This window comes from Bombina bombina, chromosome 4 (assembly GCF_027579735.1).
Source record: "Bombina bombina isolate aBomBom1 chromosome 4, aBomBom1.pri, whole genome shotgun sequence".
Classification (NCBI taxonomy): Eukaryota; Metazoa; Chordata; class Amphibia; order Anura; family Bombinatoridae; genus Bombina; species Bombina bombina.
This window is the reverse complement of record NC_069502.1, coordinates 390,768,769-390,791,032: the sequence shown is the minus strand read 5'-3', so window position 1 is coordinate 390,791,032 and position 22,264 is coordinate 390,768,769. Positions and strand designations below refer to the sequence as shown.

Below are 22,264 nucleotides of genomic sequence, written 5' to 3'. Positions count from 1 at the left end.
AGATCAGTATATGTGCATATTTTTTTTTATAGTAGTATCTGATACATGCAGTTATATGCAAATTGGTGTATACTGACACTTTAAAAATGAAAGATTTACTCTCCGCAATTGGGTGCACTGTGATTAGGCAGTGAACCTGGGATGCAGTTTTGAAAAAAACAGAAGAGCAGAAGAAGACGGCAATATGCATTAAAAATGTGGGCATGTGAAAAAAAATTTGGTTATGCCAAAATGCTTTGGTTAAAATATTTAACCATCTACTTGTCATAACAGATTGTGTTTTATTCTTCGCACATGGTCACCCTGAGCTATCAATTGCGCTCCACTTGTAATCTAACTCAATGTGGTTGTCTGAACTAGAAAAGTCCTAACATAAATTAATTCTGTAACATTACAAAAAGTCAGATTATTTATTAAATTTCATTAAAAAAACAACAACAATTAAAGAGACATCACATTTAAAATATTTAACAACAAACAGAAACTCTACTTACAAAATATATTTTTGTTTGTCAAAGAAAAGTCAAATTGGATAAAATATATGTCACAAAGCTTAGGATCAACCTTTGTGGGTCCTAAAGTTACATCAATTTAATGCAATTTTTGCTTTTATTTGTATTTTTAAAAATGGCTTCACAGTTACATACGGCTAGATTTAAAGTTTTGTCGGTAAAGACCCGCGTAACTAATGCAGCTTTTTTTCCCAACGCACCCTTAAGACAACGCTGGTATTTAGAGTTGTCTGAGGGGCTGCGTTAGGCTCCAAAAAGGGTGTGTTGAGACGAATTTACCGCCACTTCAACCCTCAATACCAGCGTTGCTTACGATAGCGGTAAGCTGGCAAAACGTGCTCGTGCACGATTCCCCCATAGGAAACAATGGGGCAGTTTGGGATGAAAAAAACCTAACACCTGCAAAAAAGCAGCGTTAAGCTCACAACGCAGCCCCATTGTTTCCTATGGGGAAACACTTTCTAAGTCTGCACCTAACACTCTAACATGTACCCCGAGTCTAAACACCCCTAACCTTACACTTATTAACCCCTAATCTGCCGTCCCTGCTATCACTGACACCTGCTGTATATTATTAACCCCTAATCTGCCTCTCCGTACACCACCGCAAGCTACATTATCCCTATGAACCCCTAATCTGCTGTCCCTAACATCGCCGACACCTATATTATATTTATTAACCCCTAATCTGTCCCCTCCAACGTCGCCGCTACCTTACCTACACTTATTAACCCCTAATCTGCCGACCGGACCTCGCCGCCACTATAATAAATGTATTAACCCCTAAACCGCTGCACTCCTGCCTCGCAAACCCTATAATAAATAGTATTAACCCCTAATCTGCCCCCCCAACGTCGCCGCCGCCTAACTTCAAGTATTCACCCCTAATCTGCCGACCGGACCTCGCCGCTACTCTAATAAATGTATTAACCCCTAAAGCAAAGTCTAACCCTAACCCTAACACCCCCCTAAGTTAAATATAATTTTAATCTAACGAAATAAATTAACTCTTATTAACTAAAGTATTCCTATTTGAAACTAAATACTTACCTGTAAAATAAACCCTAATATAGCTACAATATAACAAATAATTATATTGTAGCTATTTTAGGATTTATATTGATTTTACAGGCAACTTTGTATTTATTTTAACTAGGTACAATAGCTATTAAATAGTTATTTACTATTTAATAGCTACCTAGTTAAAATAATTACAAAATTACCTGTAAAATAAATCCTAACCTAAGTTACAATTAAACCTAACACTACACTATCAATAAATTAATTAAATAAATTACCTACAATTACCTACAATTAAATAAACTAAACTAAATTACAAAAAAAAAAAAACACTAAATTACAAAAAATAAAAAAAGATTACAAGAATATTAGGCTAATTACACCTACTCTAAGCCCCCTAATAAAATAAAAAAGCTCCCCAAAATAATAAAGGTCCCTACCCTATTCTAAATTAAAAAGTAATCAGCTCTTTTACCAGCCCTTAAAAGGGCTTTTTGTGGGGCATGCCCAAAAGTAATCAGCTCTTTTGCCTGTAAAAAAAAATACAACCCCCCAACATTAAAACCCACCACCCACATACCCATACTCTAACCCAAACCCCCCTTAAATAAATCTAACACTACCCCCTGAAGATCTCCCTACCTTGAGTCGTTTTCACCCAGCCGGGCCGAAGTCTTCATCCTATCCGGGCAGAAGAGGACATCCAGACCGGCAGAAGTCTTCATTCTATCCGGGCAGAAGAGGACATCCGGACCGGCAGACATCTTCATCCAAGCGGCATCTTCTATCTTCATCCATCTGGAGCGGAGCGGAGCCATCTTCTTCCAGCCGACGCGGATCCATCCTCTTCAACCGACGCCTACTTGCCGAATGAAGGTTCCTTTAAATGACGTCATCCAAGATGGCGTCCCTCGAATTCCGATTGGCTGATAGGATTCTATCAGCCAATCGGAATTAAGTTAGGAAAAATCTGATTGGCTGTAGTTGGCTGTACTTTAGAGCACTGTAGTTAAGAGTAGTTAGCCCAGAAAGCTCTTAACTACAGCCTTTCCATGGGCGGTAGGAGTCTTGTCAATAGAGGTGTAACGCTCACTTCAGCCAAGACTCTAAATACCGGCGTTAAGAAGATCCCATTGAAAAGATAGGATACGCAATTGGCGTAAGGGGATCTGCGGTATGGAAAAGTCGCGGCTTGAAAATGAGCGTTAGACCCTTTCCTGCCTGACTCTAAATACCAGCGGGCGGCCAAAAGCAGCGTTAGGACCCCTTAACGCTGCTTTTGACGGCTAATGCAGAACTCTAAATCTAGGCAATAGTGATTATATACATAACACATGCTATGTAATTGCACAACAATATACTTCACGGTAGATGGAAATGCAGAAGACAAGTTTTATTTAAATTGAATGAAAAGTAGTTGATAGGTTAATGGGCTGTAATATAGGAAGGAAAAGATTAAATTTAGATACATACGCTCCATGAAATGATTCCTCAAACGATCTGAAAGATACAAAGAAAAAACACTTTGATCAAAGACATTAACTCAATGATGTTTAAAATTTATTAGATTTATCTAATACAATTACATTTTTATAAACTTAATTCAATCAATATATTTAATAAAAAAAGTTTTTAAATGTATAAAAAAAAATCTTTTCATAATCATATTGTAATAAAAAAAAACTGAAAATTTAAATGTGGAACCAAAATGAATAAACTGTTGCAGAACACTTTTTAATTAAAGTGCTATGATAGAATGACCCTAAGACATTATTTATGCTATAATCATTTGCAATAATGACATTGAATCAGGCCCAAACCTAGAGAGAGAGAGGAAGAGACATTCTTCAGTGGGAACAAAAGACGGAGGGCGCAGGGCTGAGCAAATAAATGTGTGCTACGTTCTTTTCTCTCCTGGTTGCACTGTTCAAGCAAAAGCCAACGCATGACAGTGGGATACGAGGGCACCACTATGCAGTATCACGTAAAACCTCCAATCAGTACTGGACAAAGTGACCATTATCCAAGCGCATGTCTAATTTCATAAAGTGAAATGCGCAGTCAAAAAGAAGGAATAATGCATAACATGTAATTGAATAGCTTGGCCTAATACATGACATATCTATGAATGTCTCTGAAGTAGGCAAGGTACTAGGACTTGTTGCTTTGCTGTTGTAACATACTGATTGAAGCCAGGGGAAATGCTTAAAAGGGACATAAAACCCCAATTTTTTCTTCCATAGAGCAAACCATTTTAAACAACTTTCCAATTTACTTCTATTATCAAATTTTCTTCCTTCTCTTTGTATTATTTGAGGAAGAAACAGCAGTGCACTACGGAGCGCTAGCTGAACACACCAAGGGCAAGATTACAAATACAGCGTAGGTTTTAGCGCAACTGCCGAAACCCATGCCACCTGTAAATTCACCTCGCACATCAGGTGAATCACATATATGCCGCCGGCAGATCATATACTGGCGAGGTACAGAAATGTGCGGAAATAGACATTTCTGGAGTCACCAGTGACTTACGGCAGTATATGAACTGCTGGCGCCTAAGCAAAAACATTTTTTTTTTAAATCGCCCATAAAAAGTCAATTTCGCCTCCAAAAAATTAACCCGGCGCGTCAAAACCCCTATATCCGTCATCCACGCACACAGCAAATAATAATAAAATGTATTAACCTCTAAACCGCCATCCACCCAGAATGCAATCTACCTATTTAAACTATTAACCCCTAATCTGCCAAACCCCACATCGCAAACTAGCTAATAAATGCATTAACCCCTAAACCACCATCCCCCACAATGCAAACGACCTATTAAAACTATTAACCCCTAATCCGCCAACCCCCCACAACGCACAATCTACCTAATTAAGCTATTAACCCATAATCCGCCATCATGGCAATGCCCTATAAAAGCCCATTTTAAGGGCTATTGGTAGTTTAGTGTGAGTTTACGGGTATTTTTATTTTGGGGTGGCTTTTTTGTTTTTATAGGGTTATTAGATTTGGATGACATTTTTTATTTTGGATAATTTCGTTTATTTTTTTCTGTAATCTTAGATTTTTTTAATTTTTTTGTAATATTAGATTTTTAATTTAATCTTAGGTTGTTTCATTTTTATGTAAATGTAGGTGTTTTTTTATGTAAAGATAGGACTTTTTCTTTTTGGTAATTTTTTATTAATTTTTAAAGGTAGACTTTTTAATTTTATGTAATCAAAGTTAATTGGTGATAATATAGCAGGTGTTCGGTTAGGGGGCTTAGTGATTAGATTAATACTTTGCGTTGTGGGGGGTGGCAGTTTAGGGGTTAATAGGTAAATTAGGTAGATTGCGTTGTGGGGGGTTGGCAGATTAGGGGTTTATAGTGTTAATAGGTAGATTGCGCTGTGGGGGGTTGGTGGATTAGGGGTTAATAGTTTTAATAGGTAGATTGCGTTGTGGGGGTTGGCAGATTAGGGGTTAATAGTGTAATTAGATACTTTGCAATTTGGGGGTTGCGGATTAGGGGTTAATATGTTTATTAGTTATTGCAGTGGGGGGATAGCGGTTGAGAAGTACATATTGTGCATGTGTTAGGTGTTTAAGACTTCCAGGGAGTTACGGTGCTCATATACTCAGCGCAAGGCTTGCTGTGCCTGCCTATGTGAGGTGAGGTGAATATGGAGTAAAATTTCTCCATTTTCGCCTCGTAAATACTTGAGCTGAATATGTGATACCGACTTACGACTTGCGACACTGGTTCTATGTTAGTTTATGGGGGTAAAAATAGCGGCCGACGTATAAAATATACACACCGCATTTGTATGCGGTGCCGCTTATGTGATTGCTACATCCGTCCGTGTGATTTGCGGGCGACGCTGCATATGTGAGCCAATGCCAATGGTCAGCCACCAATCAGCTAGCCCCCAGAAGTGCATTGCTGCTATTGAGCCTACTTAGGTATGCTTTTCACAAAGGATACCAAGAGAATTAAGTAAATTAGATTATAGAAGTAATTTGGAAAGATATTTAAAATTGCTTCTTCTATATGAATCATGAAAGAAAAATTTTGTATTTCATGTCCCTTTAATGGGTCCAGTATATAGGTGTTGTCTATACAAACAACAGATATCCAGATTACAAGTGGAGCTCTGTTAACAGTGCATGGTGAGCTATCAATAAACAAATTGATATTACATGATCATGGTAAAGAAGAATAACCAGAGAATGTTTAGCACGGCTGACATCCCGTTAGCGCACCTATACGTTCAATAGATATCCCGGCCGCGCTAAACATCGTTTATATTAAAAGTTGAAAGTTATGTTTAAAAAAGGTTTAATATGGGTTTAAAAGGGATAAGTCACGATGCACATATACATACATAAATAGACAAATATACTGTATATACACTTTTGAGCCATTCCCAGTCAAACATCCTGAAATATCTAATACTAATTCATTTTTATAGAAAAAAAAAAAATACTAATAATTATTATTATTTTTTATTATTATTATTTTTAAGGTAACAGAGTAAAAAAGTTTCTACAACTTGAGACCAAATGGATACATATAATGGACACATTGGTACCAAGGGGGCGTAATACCTTTTTGGACTTTGGACCTTTCTATTGAAGATAAGGTATCTTGCTGGATATGACCTGATATATGTCCTGAGAGAGGACCCTATGAGGATAATATTTTGACTGACACTAAAGAATATATGTACTAAGTAGCTTACATAAGGTCTGTGTAATACATATAGTACTTCACTTTATTTTTGTAGTTTATCTAGTTCTTGATTTTAAATATTTGTACGTATATACAAATATATACAATATATATTTTTTATGTACATGGTCGCGCAGTCTCACAGCTGCTATATTTTCTTCATATGGGAATGAATTTATACTGCTCATATTGAAAAGTGCCACTGAATAGATTAACAATACTAAAATTTATTTATCTGGATTTAGCTTGAGCCGCTACTAGTCAGGGGGCTGTAAGATCCTCTAAGTAGCATTATAAATTGGTTATTACCTACATCTGAGAATTTCTGTTACATATTATCTATCTATGCTAATGGGTATACTGATTAGATATGCTTTGACACTGACCGATCATCATTTTTCACATCGACTATGTTGCTACAGTGTTTTGTATATTGGTTAACTTAGCAACTGACAACACACGCCCACGGCTGGTGACGCGTCACGTGGAGTTGGCCAGTGATGATGTCATCAGCTGTGGATGTCGTGGGACTAACGATGCCAGTTTTCTTCAAGTATTTAAAGCAGGTAGTTTGATATTAGGATAATTGCACAATATGTAAACTGAAGCTTTATTCTTAAAAGCCCAGGAAGTGGAAACTGATCTAGTAGAATGAGCTGTAATTCTCTGAGGCGGGCTTGACCCGACTCCAAATAGGCTTGATGAATCAAAAATTTTAACCACGAGGCCAAGAAAACGGCAGAAGCCTTCTGACCTTTCCTGGAACCAGAAAAGATAACAAATCTTTAGAAGCTTCAACATAATATTTCAAAGCTCTTACCACATCCAAAGAATGTAAAGATCTTTCCAAAGAATTCTTAGGATAAGGACACAAAGAAGGGACAACAATTTCTCTATTAATGTTGTTAGAATTTACAACCTTAGGTAGGAATTTAAATGAAGTCTGCAAAACTGCCTTATCCTGATGAAAAATCAGAAAAGGAGATTCACAAGAGAGAGCGGATAATTCAGAAACTCTTCTAGCAGAAGAGATTGCCAAAAGAAACAACACTTTCCAATAAAAGTAGTTTAATGTCTAAAGAATGCATAGGCTCAAATGGAGGAGCCTGTAAAGCCTTCAAGACCAAATTAAAACTCCAAGGAGGAGAGATTGATTTAATGACAGGCTTGATACGAACCAAAGCCTGCACAAAACAATGAATATCAGGAAGTTTAGCAATCTTTCTATGAAATAAAACAGAAAGAGATGATTTGTCCTTTCAAGGAACTTGCAGACAAACCTTTATCCAAACCATCCTGAAGAAATTGTAAAATTCTAGGAATTTGAAAAGATTGCCAAGAGAATTTATGAGAAGAACACCATGAAATGTAAGTCTTCCAAACTCGATAATAAATCTTTCTAGAAACAGATTTACGAGCCTACAACATAGTATTAATCACTGAGTCAGAGAAACCTCTATGACTAAGCACTAAGCGTTCAATTTGCATACCTTCAAATTTAATGATTTGACATCCTGATGGAAAAACGGACCTTGAGATAGAAAGTCTGGCCTTAATGGAAGTGGCCAAAGGTTGGCAGCTGGACATCCGAACAAGATCCACATACCAAAACCTGTGAGGCCATGCTGGAGCCACCAACAGCACAAACGATTGCTCCATGATGATTTTGGAGATCACTCTTGGAAGAAGAACTAGAGGCGGGAAAATATAAGCAGGTTGATAACACCAAGGAAGTGTCAATGCATCCACTTCTTCCGCCTGAGGATCCCTGGACCTGGACAGGTACCTGGGAAGTTTTTTGTTTAGATGAGATGCCATCAGATCTATTTCTGGAAGCCCCCACATCTGAACAATTTGAGAAAACACATCTAGGTGGAGAGACCATTCTCCCGGATGTAAAGTCTGATGACTGAGGTAATCCACTTCCCAATTGTCTATACCTGGGATATGAACCACAGAAATTAGACAGGAGCTCAATTCCGCCCAAACAAGTATCCGAGATACTTCTTTCATAGCTTGAGGACTGTGAGTCCCACCCTGATGATTGACATATGCCACAGTTGTGATATTGTCTGTCTGAAAAGAAATGAACGGTTCTCTCTTCAACAGAGGCCAAGACTGAAGATCTCTGAAAATCGCACAGAGTTCCAAAATATTGATTGATAATCTCGCCTCTTGAGATTTCCAAACCCCTTGTGCTGTCAGAGATCCCCAAACAGCTCTCCAACCTGAAAGACTCGCATCTGTTGTGATCACAGTCCAGGTTGGACGAACGAACGAGGCCCCTAAAATTATACGATGGTGATCTAACCACCAAGTCATAGAAAGTCGAACTTGGGATTTAAGGAATTTAATTGTGATATCCTTGTATAATCCCTGCACCATTGGTTCAGCATACAAAGCTGGAGAGGTCTCATATGAAAACGAGCAAAGGGGATCGCGTCCGATGCTGCAGTCATGAGACCTATAACTTCCATGCACATAGCTACTGAAGGGAATGACTGAGACTGAAGGTTCCGACAGGCAGCAACCAATTTCAAACGTCTCTTGTCTGTTAGAGACAAAGTCATGGACACTGAATCTATCTGGAAACCTACAAAGGTTACCATTGTCTGAGGAACCAAAGAACTTTTTGGTAAATTGATCCTCCAACCATGTCTTTGAGGAAACAACACTAGTTGATTTGTGTGAGATTCTGCAGAACGTAAAGACTGAGCGAGTACCAAAATATCGTCCAAATAAGGAAATACCGCAATAACCCGCTCTCTGATTACAGAGAGTAGGGCACCTAAAACCTTTGAAAAGATTATTGGAGCTGTCACTAGGCCAAAAGGAAGAGCAATGCTTGTCTAGAAAAGAGAATCTTAGGAACTGATAGTGATCTGGATGAATCGGAATATGAAGATATGCATCCTGTAAGTCTAGTGTGGACATATAATGCCCTTGCTGAACAAAAGGCATAATAGTCCTTATAGTCACCATTTTGAAAGTTGGTACAAATTCAAAATCTTTAGATCCAAAACTGGTCTGAATGAATTCTTTCTTTGGGGCAATGAATAGATTTGAATAAAACCCCAGACCATGTTCCTGAAATGGAACTGGCATGATTACCCCTGATAACTCCAGGTCTGAAACACACTTCAGGAAAGCCCGAGCCTTTACTGGGTTTGCTGGAATGCGTGAGAGAAAAAATCTTCTCACAGGCGGTCTTATTCTAAATCCTATTCTGTACTCCTGAGAGACTATACTCTGAATACAATGATTTTGGACCGAATTGATCCAAACATCTTTGAAAATTTTTAATCTGCCTCCTACCAGCTGAGCTGGAATGAGGGCCGCACCTTCATGCGAACTTGGGGGCTGGTTTTGATCTCTTAAATGGCTTGGATTTATTCCAATTTGAATTTCCTTGGGGGAAGGATTAGGTTTCTGTTCCTTATTTTGTCGAAAGGAACGAAAATGATTAGAAGCTTTAGATTTAGCCTTAGGTCTTTTATCCTGAGGCAAAAAAACACCCTTCCCTCCAGTGACAGTTGAAATTATTGAATCCAACTGAGAACCAACTAATTTATTACCTTGGAAAGAAAGAGATAGCAATCTGGACTTAGAAGTCATATCAGCATTCCAAGATTTGAGCCACAAAGCTCTTCTAGCTAAAATAGCTAAAGACATAAATTTAACATCAATTTTGATAATATAAAAAATGGCATCACAAATTAAATTATTAGCATGTTGAATCAACTTAACAATGCTAGACAAATCATGATCTGATACTTGTTGCGCTAAAGTTTCCAACCAAAAAGTTGAAGCTGCTGCCCCATCAGCCAAATAAATTGCACACCTAAGAAGATGACCTGAATATAAATAAGCTTTCCTTAGATGAGATTCAAGTTTCCTATCTAAAGGATCTTTAAAAGAAGTACTATCTTCCGTAGGAATAGTAGTAAGTTTAGCAAGAGTAGAGATAGCCCCATCAACTTTGGGGATCGTTTCCCAAAACTCCAATCTAACTGCTGGCAAAGGATACAATTTTTAAACCTCGAAGAAGGAATAAAAGAAGTACAAGGCCTATTCCTTTCCTTAGAAATCATATCAGAAATAGCATCAGGAACTGGAAAAACCTCTGGAATAACCACAGGAGGTTTATAAACAGAATTTAAACGTTTACTAGTTTTAATATCAAGAGGACTAGTTTCCTCCATATCTAATGTAATCAACACTTATTTTAACAAAGAACGAATATACTCCATTTTAAATAAATAAGAGGATTTGTCAGTGTCAATATCTGAGGCAGGATCTTCTGAATCAGATAGATCCCCGTCAGAGAAGGATAATTCAGTATGTTGCTGGTCATTTGAAATTTCATCAACCTTATGAGAAGTTTTAAAAGACCTTTTACGTTTATTTGAATGTCAGAATGGCAGACAAAGCCTTCTGAATAGAATCAGAAATAAATTCTTTTAAATTTACAGGTATATCTTGTGCATTAGATGTTGAGGGAACAGCAACAGGTAATGAACTACTACTGATTGATACATTCTCTGCATGTAAAAGTTTATCATGACAACCACAAACCCCAGCTGGAGGTATAACCCCCACAAGTTTACAACAAATGCACTTAGCTTTGGTAGAACTGTTATCAGGCCGCAGGGTTCCATCAGTGATTTCTGAGACAGGATTAGATTGAGACATCTTGCAAATATAAGAGAAAAAAACAACATATAAAGCAAAATGATCTATTTCCGTATATATAAAAAATGCTAACAGAATAGCCCTCTGACATAGAAAAAAGGCAGGAGGCAAATAGAAAAATGGTCTTAAACAATGAAAATATTTGGCGCCAAGTATGACGCACAACAAACAGAAAAATATTTTTGGTGCCAAAAACGTCCGGAAACGACATACTCACGTCATAGATGACGCAACCTTGTGAAAGAACTCGGCATCAACTAAGACACCTGAAATTACGAATTTGCATCAATGAACGTAACTTCGCGCCAAGAATGACGCAATAAACTCTGCCATTTTGCGCCCTCGCAAGCCTAATTCTTCCCGCAAATTTAAAAGACAGTCAATTAAAAAAAAGAGACTATACCCCAGGTAAGAAATACATTTTTCATAAAAAAGCATTTCCCAAATATGAAACTGACAGTCTTCAAAAAGGAAATATACTGAAAACCTGAATCATGTTAAATATAAGAACAATACATATATTTAGAACTTTATATAAATACATAAAGTGCCAAACCATAGCTGAGAGTGTCTTAAGTAATGAAAACATACTTACCAAAAGACACCCATCCACATATAGCAGATAGCCAAACCAGTACTGAAACAGTTATCAGTAGAGTTAATGGAATATGAGAGTATATCGTCGATCTGAAATGGGAGGTAGGAGATGAATCTCTACGACCGATAACAGAGAACCTATGAAATAGATCCCTGTGAGGAAAACCAATGCATTCAATAGGTCATACTCCCTTCACATCCCTCTGACATACACTGTACTCTGAGAGGAATCAAGCTTCAAAATGCTGAGAAGCGCATATCAACGTAGAAATTTTAGCACAAACTTACTTCACCACCTCCATAGGAGGCAAAGTTTGTAAAACTGAATTGTGGGTGTGGTGAGGGGTGTATTTATAGGCATTTTGAGGTTTGGGAAACTTTGCCCCTCCTGGTAGGATTGCATATCCCATACGTCACTAGCTCATGGACTTTTGCCAATTACATGAAAGAAACACACTTTAAATTTCTGGGCAGATGCTACTTGACTCCTAGCATACTTAACTTTCTTTGTTCTTGCTGGAGGGGCTGTGGAGGTGAAGTAGAACGGCCCAAAATTATATTGAAGACACAAGTAGTGTGCTGGATATGCCTATTGCCCCTGAACCTAGCATTATGTTGTATTATAGATTCCCAAAATTGCTATATAAAGCTAAAAAAAAATACCAATTTATCATGCTTAACAGATCCAAAATGAGTCATCCCAAGAAACTGAAAACCCAGGAAGTTGAGAGTCATAGAACTCTTACAACCGGAAAGATACCATTATGATATTAAGACAAAATTGCAAGCTCAATAGGCAGCTTGTTGACGGTCGTTTGAGCATGCTGCTCTTGACTTCCACTGTATCCTTGCAGGGCTGGTCCCTTTTATCATACTCTGGACTCCGATTCTCATATGGGTTTTTATTGTTTCTTTACAATGTACACAATTGTGAAATATGTTTTCTGTTACCTTTTTGTTGTTGTATACTTATAATAAATACCTTTTGGGTCATCTGGAATGACAATAGGTGGAGCAATATCTGGTAGTTCGTCTTCTCCAGGCTGCAGACCTGTTGCTCTGAGATGGTTTATGTCAAGAAGATCAGGCATATCAATAGACACATCTATAAAACAACAAAAAAATAGCCATATAGCAGTCCAACAAAACCTATGGTTTCATAGACTCTTTAATTTGTATGGAAGGCATACCACAATTTAGGGACATTAACTTAAATTTATTAACCTTTAAAAGATCACCACAATATATTTTATTTATTTATTTTGCCTATTTTTGCTGTAAAATACCTGTGAAAAAGTGTACTTGTTCCACTCCCTCGAAAGGGCTGGAGTGTGTCCATCATACTTAAGTATTGTGAAATTTACAAGATACTGCAACATTCTACACACAGTGATTGGTTAGTTGAAAGCATAAGCTAATTTACATATGTAAAGCAAAGGACGCAAAGAACATGCATTCCACCAGGCTTTTTTAGAACTGTTGGGTTTCTTTTGCAATTCAGTGCTTAATTTCTGACATATACTATAAGCTTAATGCACTTTTAATGCATAATAAATACTTACCAAGTTTTTTAGGTACCCAGTCAAGGCCAAATGTGAACTTCTTTATCTGGACTACCAAATATTCAGGGAATGAAGAAAATCGAGATGTCCTGGGTAATAAACACATTTTGAATTTATATAATTGTCAGGGTATCTGTGAGTAACATGAAATAAACTAAAGATATACTACATGATTTGATATTCCATTTTAGTTAACATCAAATTTGACATGAATTGTGTGGGCTATAGCCATAACAAACCAACCCCCCTTTTTCCTGATTAACAGAACATCTGAGAACAAAGGAATTGCTTTCAAAGATTTCATGCCTAAGATGTGAAGTTAAAGTTCCTATCAGATCAAAAGCCCCAAGTATCCATTTCAAAGGAGGCCTGTGAAAATAAAAAAAAATCCTATCTGAAAAACCAGTCGCTCCATCTGTAAGGATAATGGAATATACAACCATTGTCAAAAGATGTAGCTCATCTCATCTAGGTGCAAATTGCCCCCTGCGGAGCTACATACGCATCCTGCCCAGACAAAACAAAGTTTCTTAAAAAACTTGTGCTCCTTGAAAACATAGAAATCTTAAGGATTCAAACTTTGGACAAAACATATATATAATTTTCAAACATTAAATATGTGCCTCAGACTATTAAATAATAGGTACGAATAAATGGATATGAAATTGTCTGTTTGTATAATATTAAATGTAAATGTCTGCTGTATGGAACAATAACTGCATTAATATATAAATATTAACTATTTATTTCAAGATAAACACGTTTTTCTTTATTTTACAGAAATCTAAATGAAAATTACAAGAAAGAACTGATGTGAAGATGAGATTTCTAAATAAGATGCAATAAGTTGGCATATAGATGCATCATAGATCTTGGGCCCATGTTTTAAACACGGTTGAGACATGTATTAATAAATAACTATAATACTCATGTATATCTATAATATAAGATGCGACTAAGAAATTAAATATGTGCCAGTATATCAAATGAGCTGATATAATGAATAAGTCAGATTAGACATATATATTTCAGTGATTGATACTACTAGTCCCTCAAAAAAATGCAACTTTTAAGGCAGCTTATAAAATGATAAATAAAATACTCATGTTTCATATTAAAATAATCAGAAAAAATGGCACTATATGGTCCCATCTATATTAAAATTTTAAGTGATTGATACTGGAAATTAAAGTATTTGATAAACATTTTTTTAGATAGTTAAACTGCAGCAATATTTGATGGTAAAACTGCATTTCCGGGTGTCTGCTGCAAACCAATAGATCAGAGATGGTATCGCAGCCAAAAGATAAATGGCTACTCAGGGAGGCGTCTCGCAAATAACCAAGAGATGTTGAGCTCAAGGGGCCTAACACAAGACAAGCTTCTGTGGGGCATTTCCAATTTCACCAATGATTAGAATAAAAAGGGGTGGGGTATATCAGGTGATATAGCCCCATGCAAGAGAGAAAAAAGGATCTTTTTTTGCTGCTGAGCTTTTGAGTGATAAACTGTTGCCTTGGAATCCAGTCTCTCTAAAGCAAATCTGGGCCTAATTTCATCCATCTTGCAAAAATGACCTCTTTTAATTTATGAGGTGAAATAAGACTTATTGGAGAATCTCTGGAAACTGAAACATTGATTTGGTTATTTGGGTAACGTATAAGAAACTGTTAAATATATATAATATTTAATTCAAAGGCATTCTAAGGAAATAGTTAGATTACAGCTGGTAAATTTAAAAGAGCATAATTGGTATTTTAAGCTTATGTTCAAAGTCCTGTGTAGTTTAACTAGTCATTATTGCTAAATAATTTATTTGCTAGACAGGGTTTTACACTCCAGATTTATAAGTCAGTCATTATAGTGAACTCTTTCAGAACTGTACATAAACTGGTTATTGTGATTAAATTCCTGGTAGTTATTAATTAAGCATAGTAAGTTAGTAATCCATATTGGGCACTGAACTAGAATTATTGGTTAATAACAGAAGATTCTAATATTTTATTGTGGTATTTTAATGTGATTATTGTGAATAAGGTAAATTGTAAAGGTATATTTTTATGATATTTGTATAGAATATTATAACAGCATAAGTGGTATCATTTGATTCATAAACTGGTTTCTATAAATATAATTCAATGTGTTTATAACTTTAACTTATCGTAAAGAATTTAGGAATAAATATTGATTTTAATTGTTAGGTATATGCATTTTAATTGGGGTTTATTTTAAAGAATAATTATTAAATAAATTGTACTTTAACCTGGCTATATACTGACATATTATCTGGAGGCACCGCTAGACGATTATTAAATGTATCACATTGATATAATATATTTGTAGTAAATACAGATTATAAATATATATATATATATATATATTATTAAAATATTTTTTTTTCAAAATTGATTAAAAAATTTATTTTTCATATGTCAAAATTGTATTAGCGTTTTAATTTAACCAAATACTAAGCCAATATAATAATGTCTGTTACTAGGAGTGAATCAAATTGCCAAAATTGCCCGTTAGTCAGGCAGAAACGCTTAAAGCAGAAGCCATTAATTACCTTAAAAATAGATTAAGTATTAAGGGAGAATTAGTCACTTACATTAAGATGCTGAAGACTAAGGCCAAAAATATTAGAAATAATATATGGTGTGGCGAAAGCAAAATATTTCAAGGGCTGTTAAAATTGGGCTAACCTCAAAAGCAGAGGAAACGAAACAAAATAATTTTCAAAACTTGGGGTCTGCTACTCTATGTAAATGATGACATGTACAATAAAATTGAAGTACAAAATTCACAATTGGAGCAACTGAGGGGTGAAAAGTATTCCTTAAGGTTAGATAAGGAAGAGACAGAACGAGTCCAGGATAAAATTGATGAGTTTGCCCAAAACATGGCCACCTTACAAAAATATACTCAAAATGGGGGGCATACCCAAACAAATATTTATCCTCAAAGAGATGAAAACCCACAAGGTTATCGGTATCCCCGTAAAAATAAATACCAAAAATGGCAAAAATACTCTCAGGGTAACCAGACACCCTAAGTAAATAGTGCTCCCCAAGACATTAACGATGAACAAGTTGAACCCCAAAGACAACCACGTCAAAATAGGAATAGCAGCTATGATTCTGAGGGATCCCAAGGATCCAGGAATCAGTACCCTGGGACATCAAAAAAATCAGTCCATGGGTAAAAATGGCTCAGTACGCAAGTAAGTCAATTATGTACGCTATTTACTAATATGAGCCAAGCTTTTACGGCTCAGCACCCTAATAATCCTTTTTTAGGGGTACAGCCAGTGGCCAGCAGTGGGCCACATGCACAGTCATAAATACTGCAGTATTACCTGAAAGAGAGGCGAGAGATATACCAAGTAAAATGATAAATGTCAATAATGGTACTAATCATATTCTCTCCCTACAGACCAAGAACGGACGATTTAGCTGTGTTGACGAGCAACCTCAGCCGGGAAACTCTAACAAATCTCTTCCTTTGCAGTATTCTCTTAACCTTATTTCCACAGATGCAGTACACAGGAACCCTGTCGGCCCTATTATAGAGGACAGGACCAGTAAGAATGAAAATTCTTCTGCATCAGGTAACATGGCATATTCAGGTAACTCGTGGCGAAGCCCACAGATGTGTAATCATGCCAAAAGAATTTGATGGTTCACTAATAGGTGTTGGGTTGACGCTCTCAAAGTCTACGGTACGGCATGATTAAAACTAAGACTGGTGAACAGGATAATAAGACACCCTGTCATTATAGTGGATCTGCCAACTGATCATTTAATAATTGGTAGTGATCTCCTGAAACGGTTAAGCACCATAATTGATTGCATAAATAATGTAATTTGGTCACAAGTAAAAAGGCCTATTACTTATGAGTGGTCCGCTATATCTTGCACCCGACATAACTGTCAAGTGGTGGAAGAGAAGCCAGATGCTGTGGAGACTAATTTCAGGAATAACTCTATACCTTAAATCACTATCTTACAAATAGATGATCAGACTCCTTTAAGTGGCTCTGATGATAATATTTTTAAAATTTCACCTGGATAGATAGCAAATATTTCCTTAGATGGCAATGTATTAATCATATCTCTCCTCAAGGGGGAGGCCACACTCTATACCTCGCAGGAATTGAGAGAGTTAAGGATGATCTATTTATCCCTATGCAAGTGCATGACCTTGGTAAAACCAAGTATGCCAAATTGAGCTTAAAACAGGAAGCTAGCTATATAAGCAAAGGCTTATTAGTGCAGATAGCTGAACCTAAAGTGATTAAATATCTTTCTCCCCAAGATCTCTTGGTCCATGACCTGGATAACAAGTGTGAAAGCTATACCATCACAGCTAAATGATTATTATCTATCTCCATAGGTAATAAATCAGCAAAGCACCTGTTTTTAGTTTTAAATACTCCCCATAATCAAATATGTATTGGCAATGATCTCTTACATAGATATACCATACAAATAGATTTAATTAACCTTTACCTCTGGAGCAGGTCAAAAGGGGAACCTGAAGTATTTCAGAAAGAAAATGCCGCCCTGAAATCAAACCAGCAATTGCCATACGCTGTGAATATTCAGGCATCTAATGATATTGTAATCCCTGCTGGGGCTGACAAATTCCTCTTACCCTTACAGGTACAAAGAGGTCAGAAATTAAAAACTTCTGAAACACTAATTTGCCTCTCCCATAGAATGCAAAATCTGGGTATAACAATGACCCATACTCCTATGGTAAATATTGGAACTATTCCAATACATGTTATTGTGCATAACATGACCCCACAGGATATAACCTTATCCAAGGAAACTACCATAGGATATTACACTTTTGGATTCCAGAATAATGTAATTGGGCTAATACCTGAAGGATATTTAACTGAAGAACAATAATTAGAACAATCCTTTGCATCTATGCCAGAGGGACTATTCACAATTCAGTCTACTAATCCCTTCAGCTCAGAGGAAGGCATCTGTAAAATTGAAGAAGCCTCTCTAGTATTTGATCAGCCGATCAAAGATCAAGAATACCCCAATACCCAGAGTCATGGGGGCAATGTAAATTATAATCAAGGGGATTTCACCTCTAAGTTGGAAGAAGCCTATGAGATAGGACAGCCTGAAATCTTTCCAGGATGTCAGCAGTCGAAGAGCAAATCTCCTTAGCTAATGGCTGTTCCAGTGATGATGAACGCCAACAGATACAAGAACTCCTGATGAAGTACAAGGATATTTTTGCTAGGGATTCTTATGACTGTGGGACTACAAACTTGCACATTGCAAAAATCCAAACAGATCCCAATGCACCACCTGTCTTTGTTAAACAATGCAAACTTCCTTTAGCCTCATATGATTCTCTTGCAGAAATCATAAAGAACTTGGAAGAAAGAGGTATTATCAGACAGGTGAATAGCTCTTATAACAATCCTATTCTAGGTGTTCTTAAGCCCAATGGACAATAGTGTTTGTGTGCTGACTTAAGACAGCTAAATAAATGAGTGAACATGTCTGGCTGGCCTGTGCCATATATTGACCAGTGCCTAGCGCAGATGCAGGGATCAAAAATATTCACTGCCATTGATTGTGCACAGGGATATTGGACCATAAAGGTACATGAAGAGGACCAGTATAAGCTTGCATTGTTGTTCCAAAAGGTCCAGTATGCATTCTAAAGACTCCTGTTTGGATACATAAATTCAGGACATGAATTTGGTGTATTCATGCATAAGGCTATGCCTGATGCACTGGAAAGGATGATGTTTTAACCAAAAGCACAGACTTTGAAAAACACATCCTCAGCCAACTTAAAAGGGCAGGTGTCAAATTATCCCTACAAAAAGCTCAATGGTGCCACTCTTGTGTAAACTTCTTGGGACATGAAGTTACTTCTGAAGGGTTAAATCCTCAGAAAAAAAGGTGGAAGCTATAAAATTTTAAGAACCCAACTAACTTAAATTAATTGAGATCATTCCTGGGTATGACAAATTATTCTTGCAAATTTATAGATAATTATACAGAATTAGCTAAACCACTGTTACTTCTTCTAAAGAAGGACGTGAAATGGCACTGGAGTGAGACTCAAGAGACAGCGAGCTAAAGAGCAAACTAACCCAAGCACTATGCTTAGCATACCCTGAGGGTGGTAAACCTTTCTACTTAGAAACAGGTTACACAGATATAAGCATTAGTGCTGTTTTATACCAAATGCATGATAATTTAATCAAAGTCATTGCTTATGCAAGCAAAACTCTATCCCCAGTAGAAATAAAATTTAGCGATTGCTAAAAAGCCCTCTTATCTACTGTATGGGCTCTAAAAAAATTCTGCAGCTATATACAGGGCAAGAAAAATTATTGTAGAAACGGCCCACCAGCCTTTGCTATATCTGCAAAGTGAGAGAATAAGAGATGGGAATTTGTCTAATAGCCACATAACAGCTTGGACTCTTTCCTTACAAGGCTGGCCTTTAGAAATTAGTTACAAACAAAATAAAAAGAATCCAGTCGCACAGGGGCTTGCTGAGCTGCATGACTGTACTGCTAAGGATCATGGGGAAGAGTTATTAGAAGATGATTTCCTGGAGGAACAATTGCTTTCCCCATATAAAATATATAATGAGGACCATTGTCAAACATTACCCTGGGGATATGTTATTGTTATTATCGGTTATTTGTAGAGCGCCAACAGATTCCACAGCGCTGATGTTGATCATTGCTCTTACCATGCCACCATTGATAATGAGCGCAGATTAGTCGCCGGCATTGGTATAACTTGGGCAAATGGATTCCCAGATATTTCTGTAGGTTTCAACATTGGACAAGGATCCAGTCAAGTTGCAGAACTAACTGCTGTTCTAAAAACCATTGGGATGGCTATTGAACACAGTATTCATGAATTTGTGATCATTACTGACTCAAATTACGTGTGTGACAGTTTTGTTGAATACCTACCAACTTGGAAAAGAAATGGCATGCAGAAAACTAACAACAAACCAGTCAAACATGGCAAGTTGTTCTGCGATATTGATAATCTAGTGGCATCCAATGATTTAACCATACACTGGAAAAAACCAAGGGTCATTCCAAGGTTCAAGGTCCTGATAAGGAAGGCAATGATCTTGCAGATTCATTAGCCAAACAAGGAGCCATAACTGGAGAACTCCTTAATATCGACCACTTAATGTGTGCAATTCAGGTAGAAGCCATTACCAGAAACCAGGCTAAACAACAGAGTAAGCCTAACTTGGTACAATGGAGTCAGGATTCTCCTAGTGAGGACCTGATCACTAGTCAAAAAGAAGACCCCATTGTAGGCATCTTCGATAAACACATAGAAGATCCTGAAAGCAATCCCATCTCAAAAGATGATTGTATTAGCAAGGAAGATCTTAGAATCTTAATGAAATCCAAATCACAATTCATGTTACTGGATGGATTGTTAATTACAACCTCTAAAACTGGCATCCAGCAATGTGTGGTACCCACCAAGTTCAGAGGTCTCATGCTTCAACATGCCCATGATGCTCCCACATCTGGTCATTGTGGCGCCAAATTAACGTATGAAATACTGAGTGACTACACCTTCTGACCGCATATGCTGAAGGATGTTCAAACCTACTGTCAAGGTTTTTTAATCTGTCCACAATTCCAACCCACTGCGCCAACACATAGAGTGCCATTGCAGCCATGGGGATGGTAATGCCATGGTTATTTTATTGGTCCAGTAACTAGTTCATCAAGAGGTAACAAATACATGTTGATAGTAACATGATTTTTGACTAAATGGGTATAGTGCATCAGTGCATCTAACAATAGTGCTGAAACATGCGCAGCATTGGTCATCAACCACGTGTTTTCCAGATTTGGTTTACACCAGTGAATAAAATCCGATTGGGGGACCCACTTCACTAGCAAAGTGATGACTAAAATGTAGAAAATACTAGGGGTTAAAAAAAAGCTCCATATTGCATATAGAGCTGCCTCAAGTGGTGGTGTAGAGTGTTACAACCAATCCATTGTGAAACTCCTCAAAAAGTTTGTGAGTGAAATGGGTAAAATCTGGGATGTAAAATTACCTCTAGTCCTAATGGCATTAAGAGCAACTCCAAGTAGTGCTACCAAGATGGTTCTACCTCAGCATCTACTGTACCGTACATCAGACCAGAACTTGATAAACGCTGCCAATATGCATCAATATGTGGAGAACCTAAGGAAGCACCTGCAATATGCCTTTGCATTTGCTCAAAGGAACTTAGTGAAAGCTGCAACTGCCACTAAAACCTATTATGTGTCCGGTGTAAATATTTTTTTTTTCCTATATGAAAAGCCAGTCGCTCTGTCTGTAAGGATAATGGAATATATAACCATTCTCAAAAGATGTAGTTCATCTCATTCTAGGTGAAAATTGTCCCCTGCGGAGCTACATACGCATCCTGCCCAGACAAAAGAAAGTTTTTTTAAAAAACATGTGTTCCTTGAAAACATAGAAATCTTAAGGATTCGAAGTTTGGACAAAACATATATATAATTTTCAAACATTAAATATGTGCCTCAGACTATTAAATAATAGGTACGAATAAATAGATATGGAATTGTCTGTTTGTATAATATTAAATGTAAATGTCTGCTGTATGGAACAATAACTGCATTAATATATAAATATTACCTATTTATTTCAAGATGAACATGTTTTTTCTTTATTTTCCAGAAATCTAAATGAAAATTACAAGAAAGAACTGATGTGAAGATGAGATTTCTAAATAAGATGCTATAAGTTGACATATAGATGCATCATAGATCTTGGGCCCATGTTTTAAACAGACATGTATTAATAAATAACTATAATACTCATGTATATCTATGATATAAAATGCGACTAGGAAATGAAATATGTGCCAGTATATCAAATGAGCAGATATACGGAATAAGTCAGATTAAACATATATATTTCATTGATTGATACTACTAGTCCCTCAAAAAAATGCAACTTTTTAGGCATCTTATAAAATATGATGAATAAAGTACTCATGTTTCATATAAAAATAATCAGAAAAAAATGGCACTATATGGTCCCATCTATATTAAAATATTAAGTAATTGATACTGGAAATAAAATTATTTGATCAACTTTTTTTAGATA

General features: G+C 36.7%; 1 protein-coding gene across 1 annotated transcript in view; it reads right to left on the bottom strand.

Annotated features, from left to right (window-relative positions):
- The window catches only part of USP13 (ubiquitin specific peptidase 13), a 342,814-nt gene that overhangs the window by 69,618 nt on the left and 250,932 nt on the right, over window positions 1–22,264 (bottom strand). The window contains exons 14-16 of the mRNA XM_053710167.1: window positions 13,104–13,192; window positions 12,524–12,646; window positions 3,006–3,032 (exon numbers count right to left, since the gene is read on the bottom strand). Of these exons, the coding sequence (XP_053566142.1) occupies window positions 3,006–3,032; window positions 12,524–12,646; window positions 13,104–13,192 (239 nt within the window). The remainder of the gene's footprint in view (window positions 1–3,005; window positions 3,033–12,523; window positions 12,647–13,103; window positions 13,193–22,264) is intronic.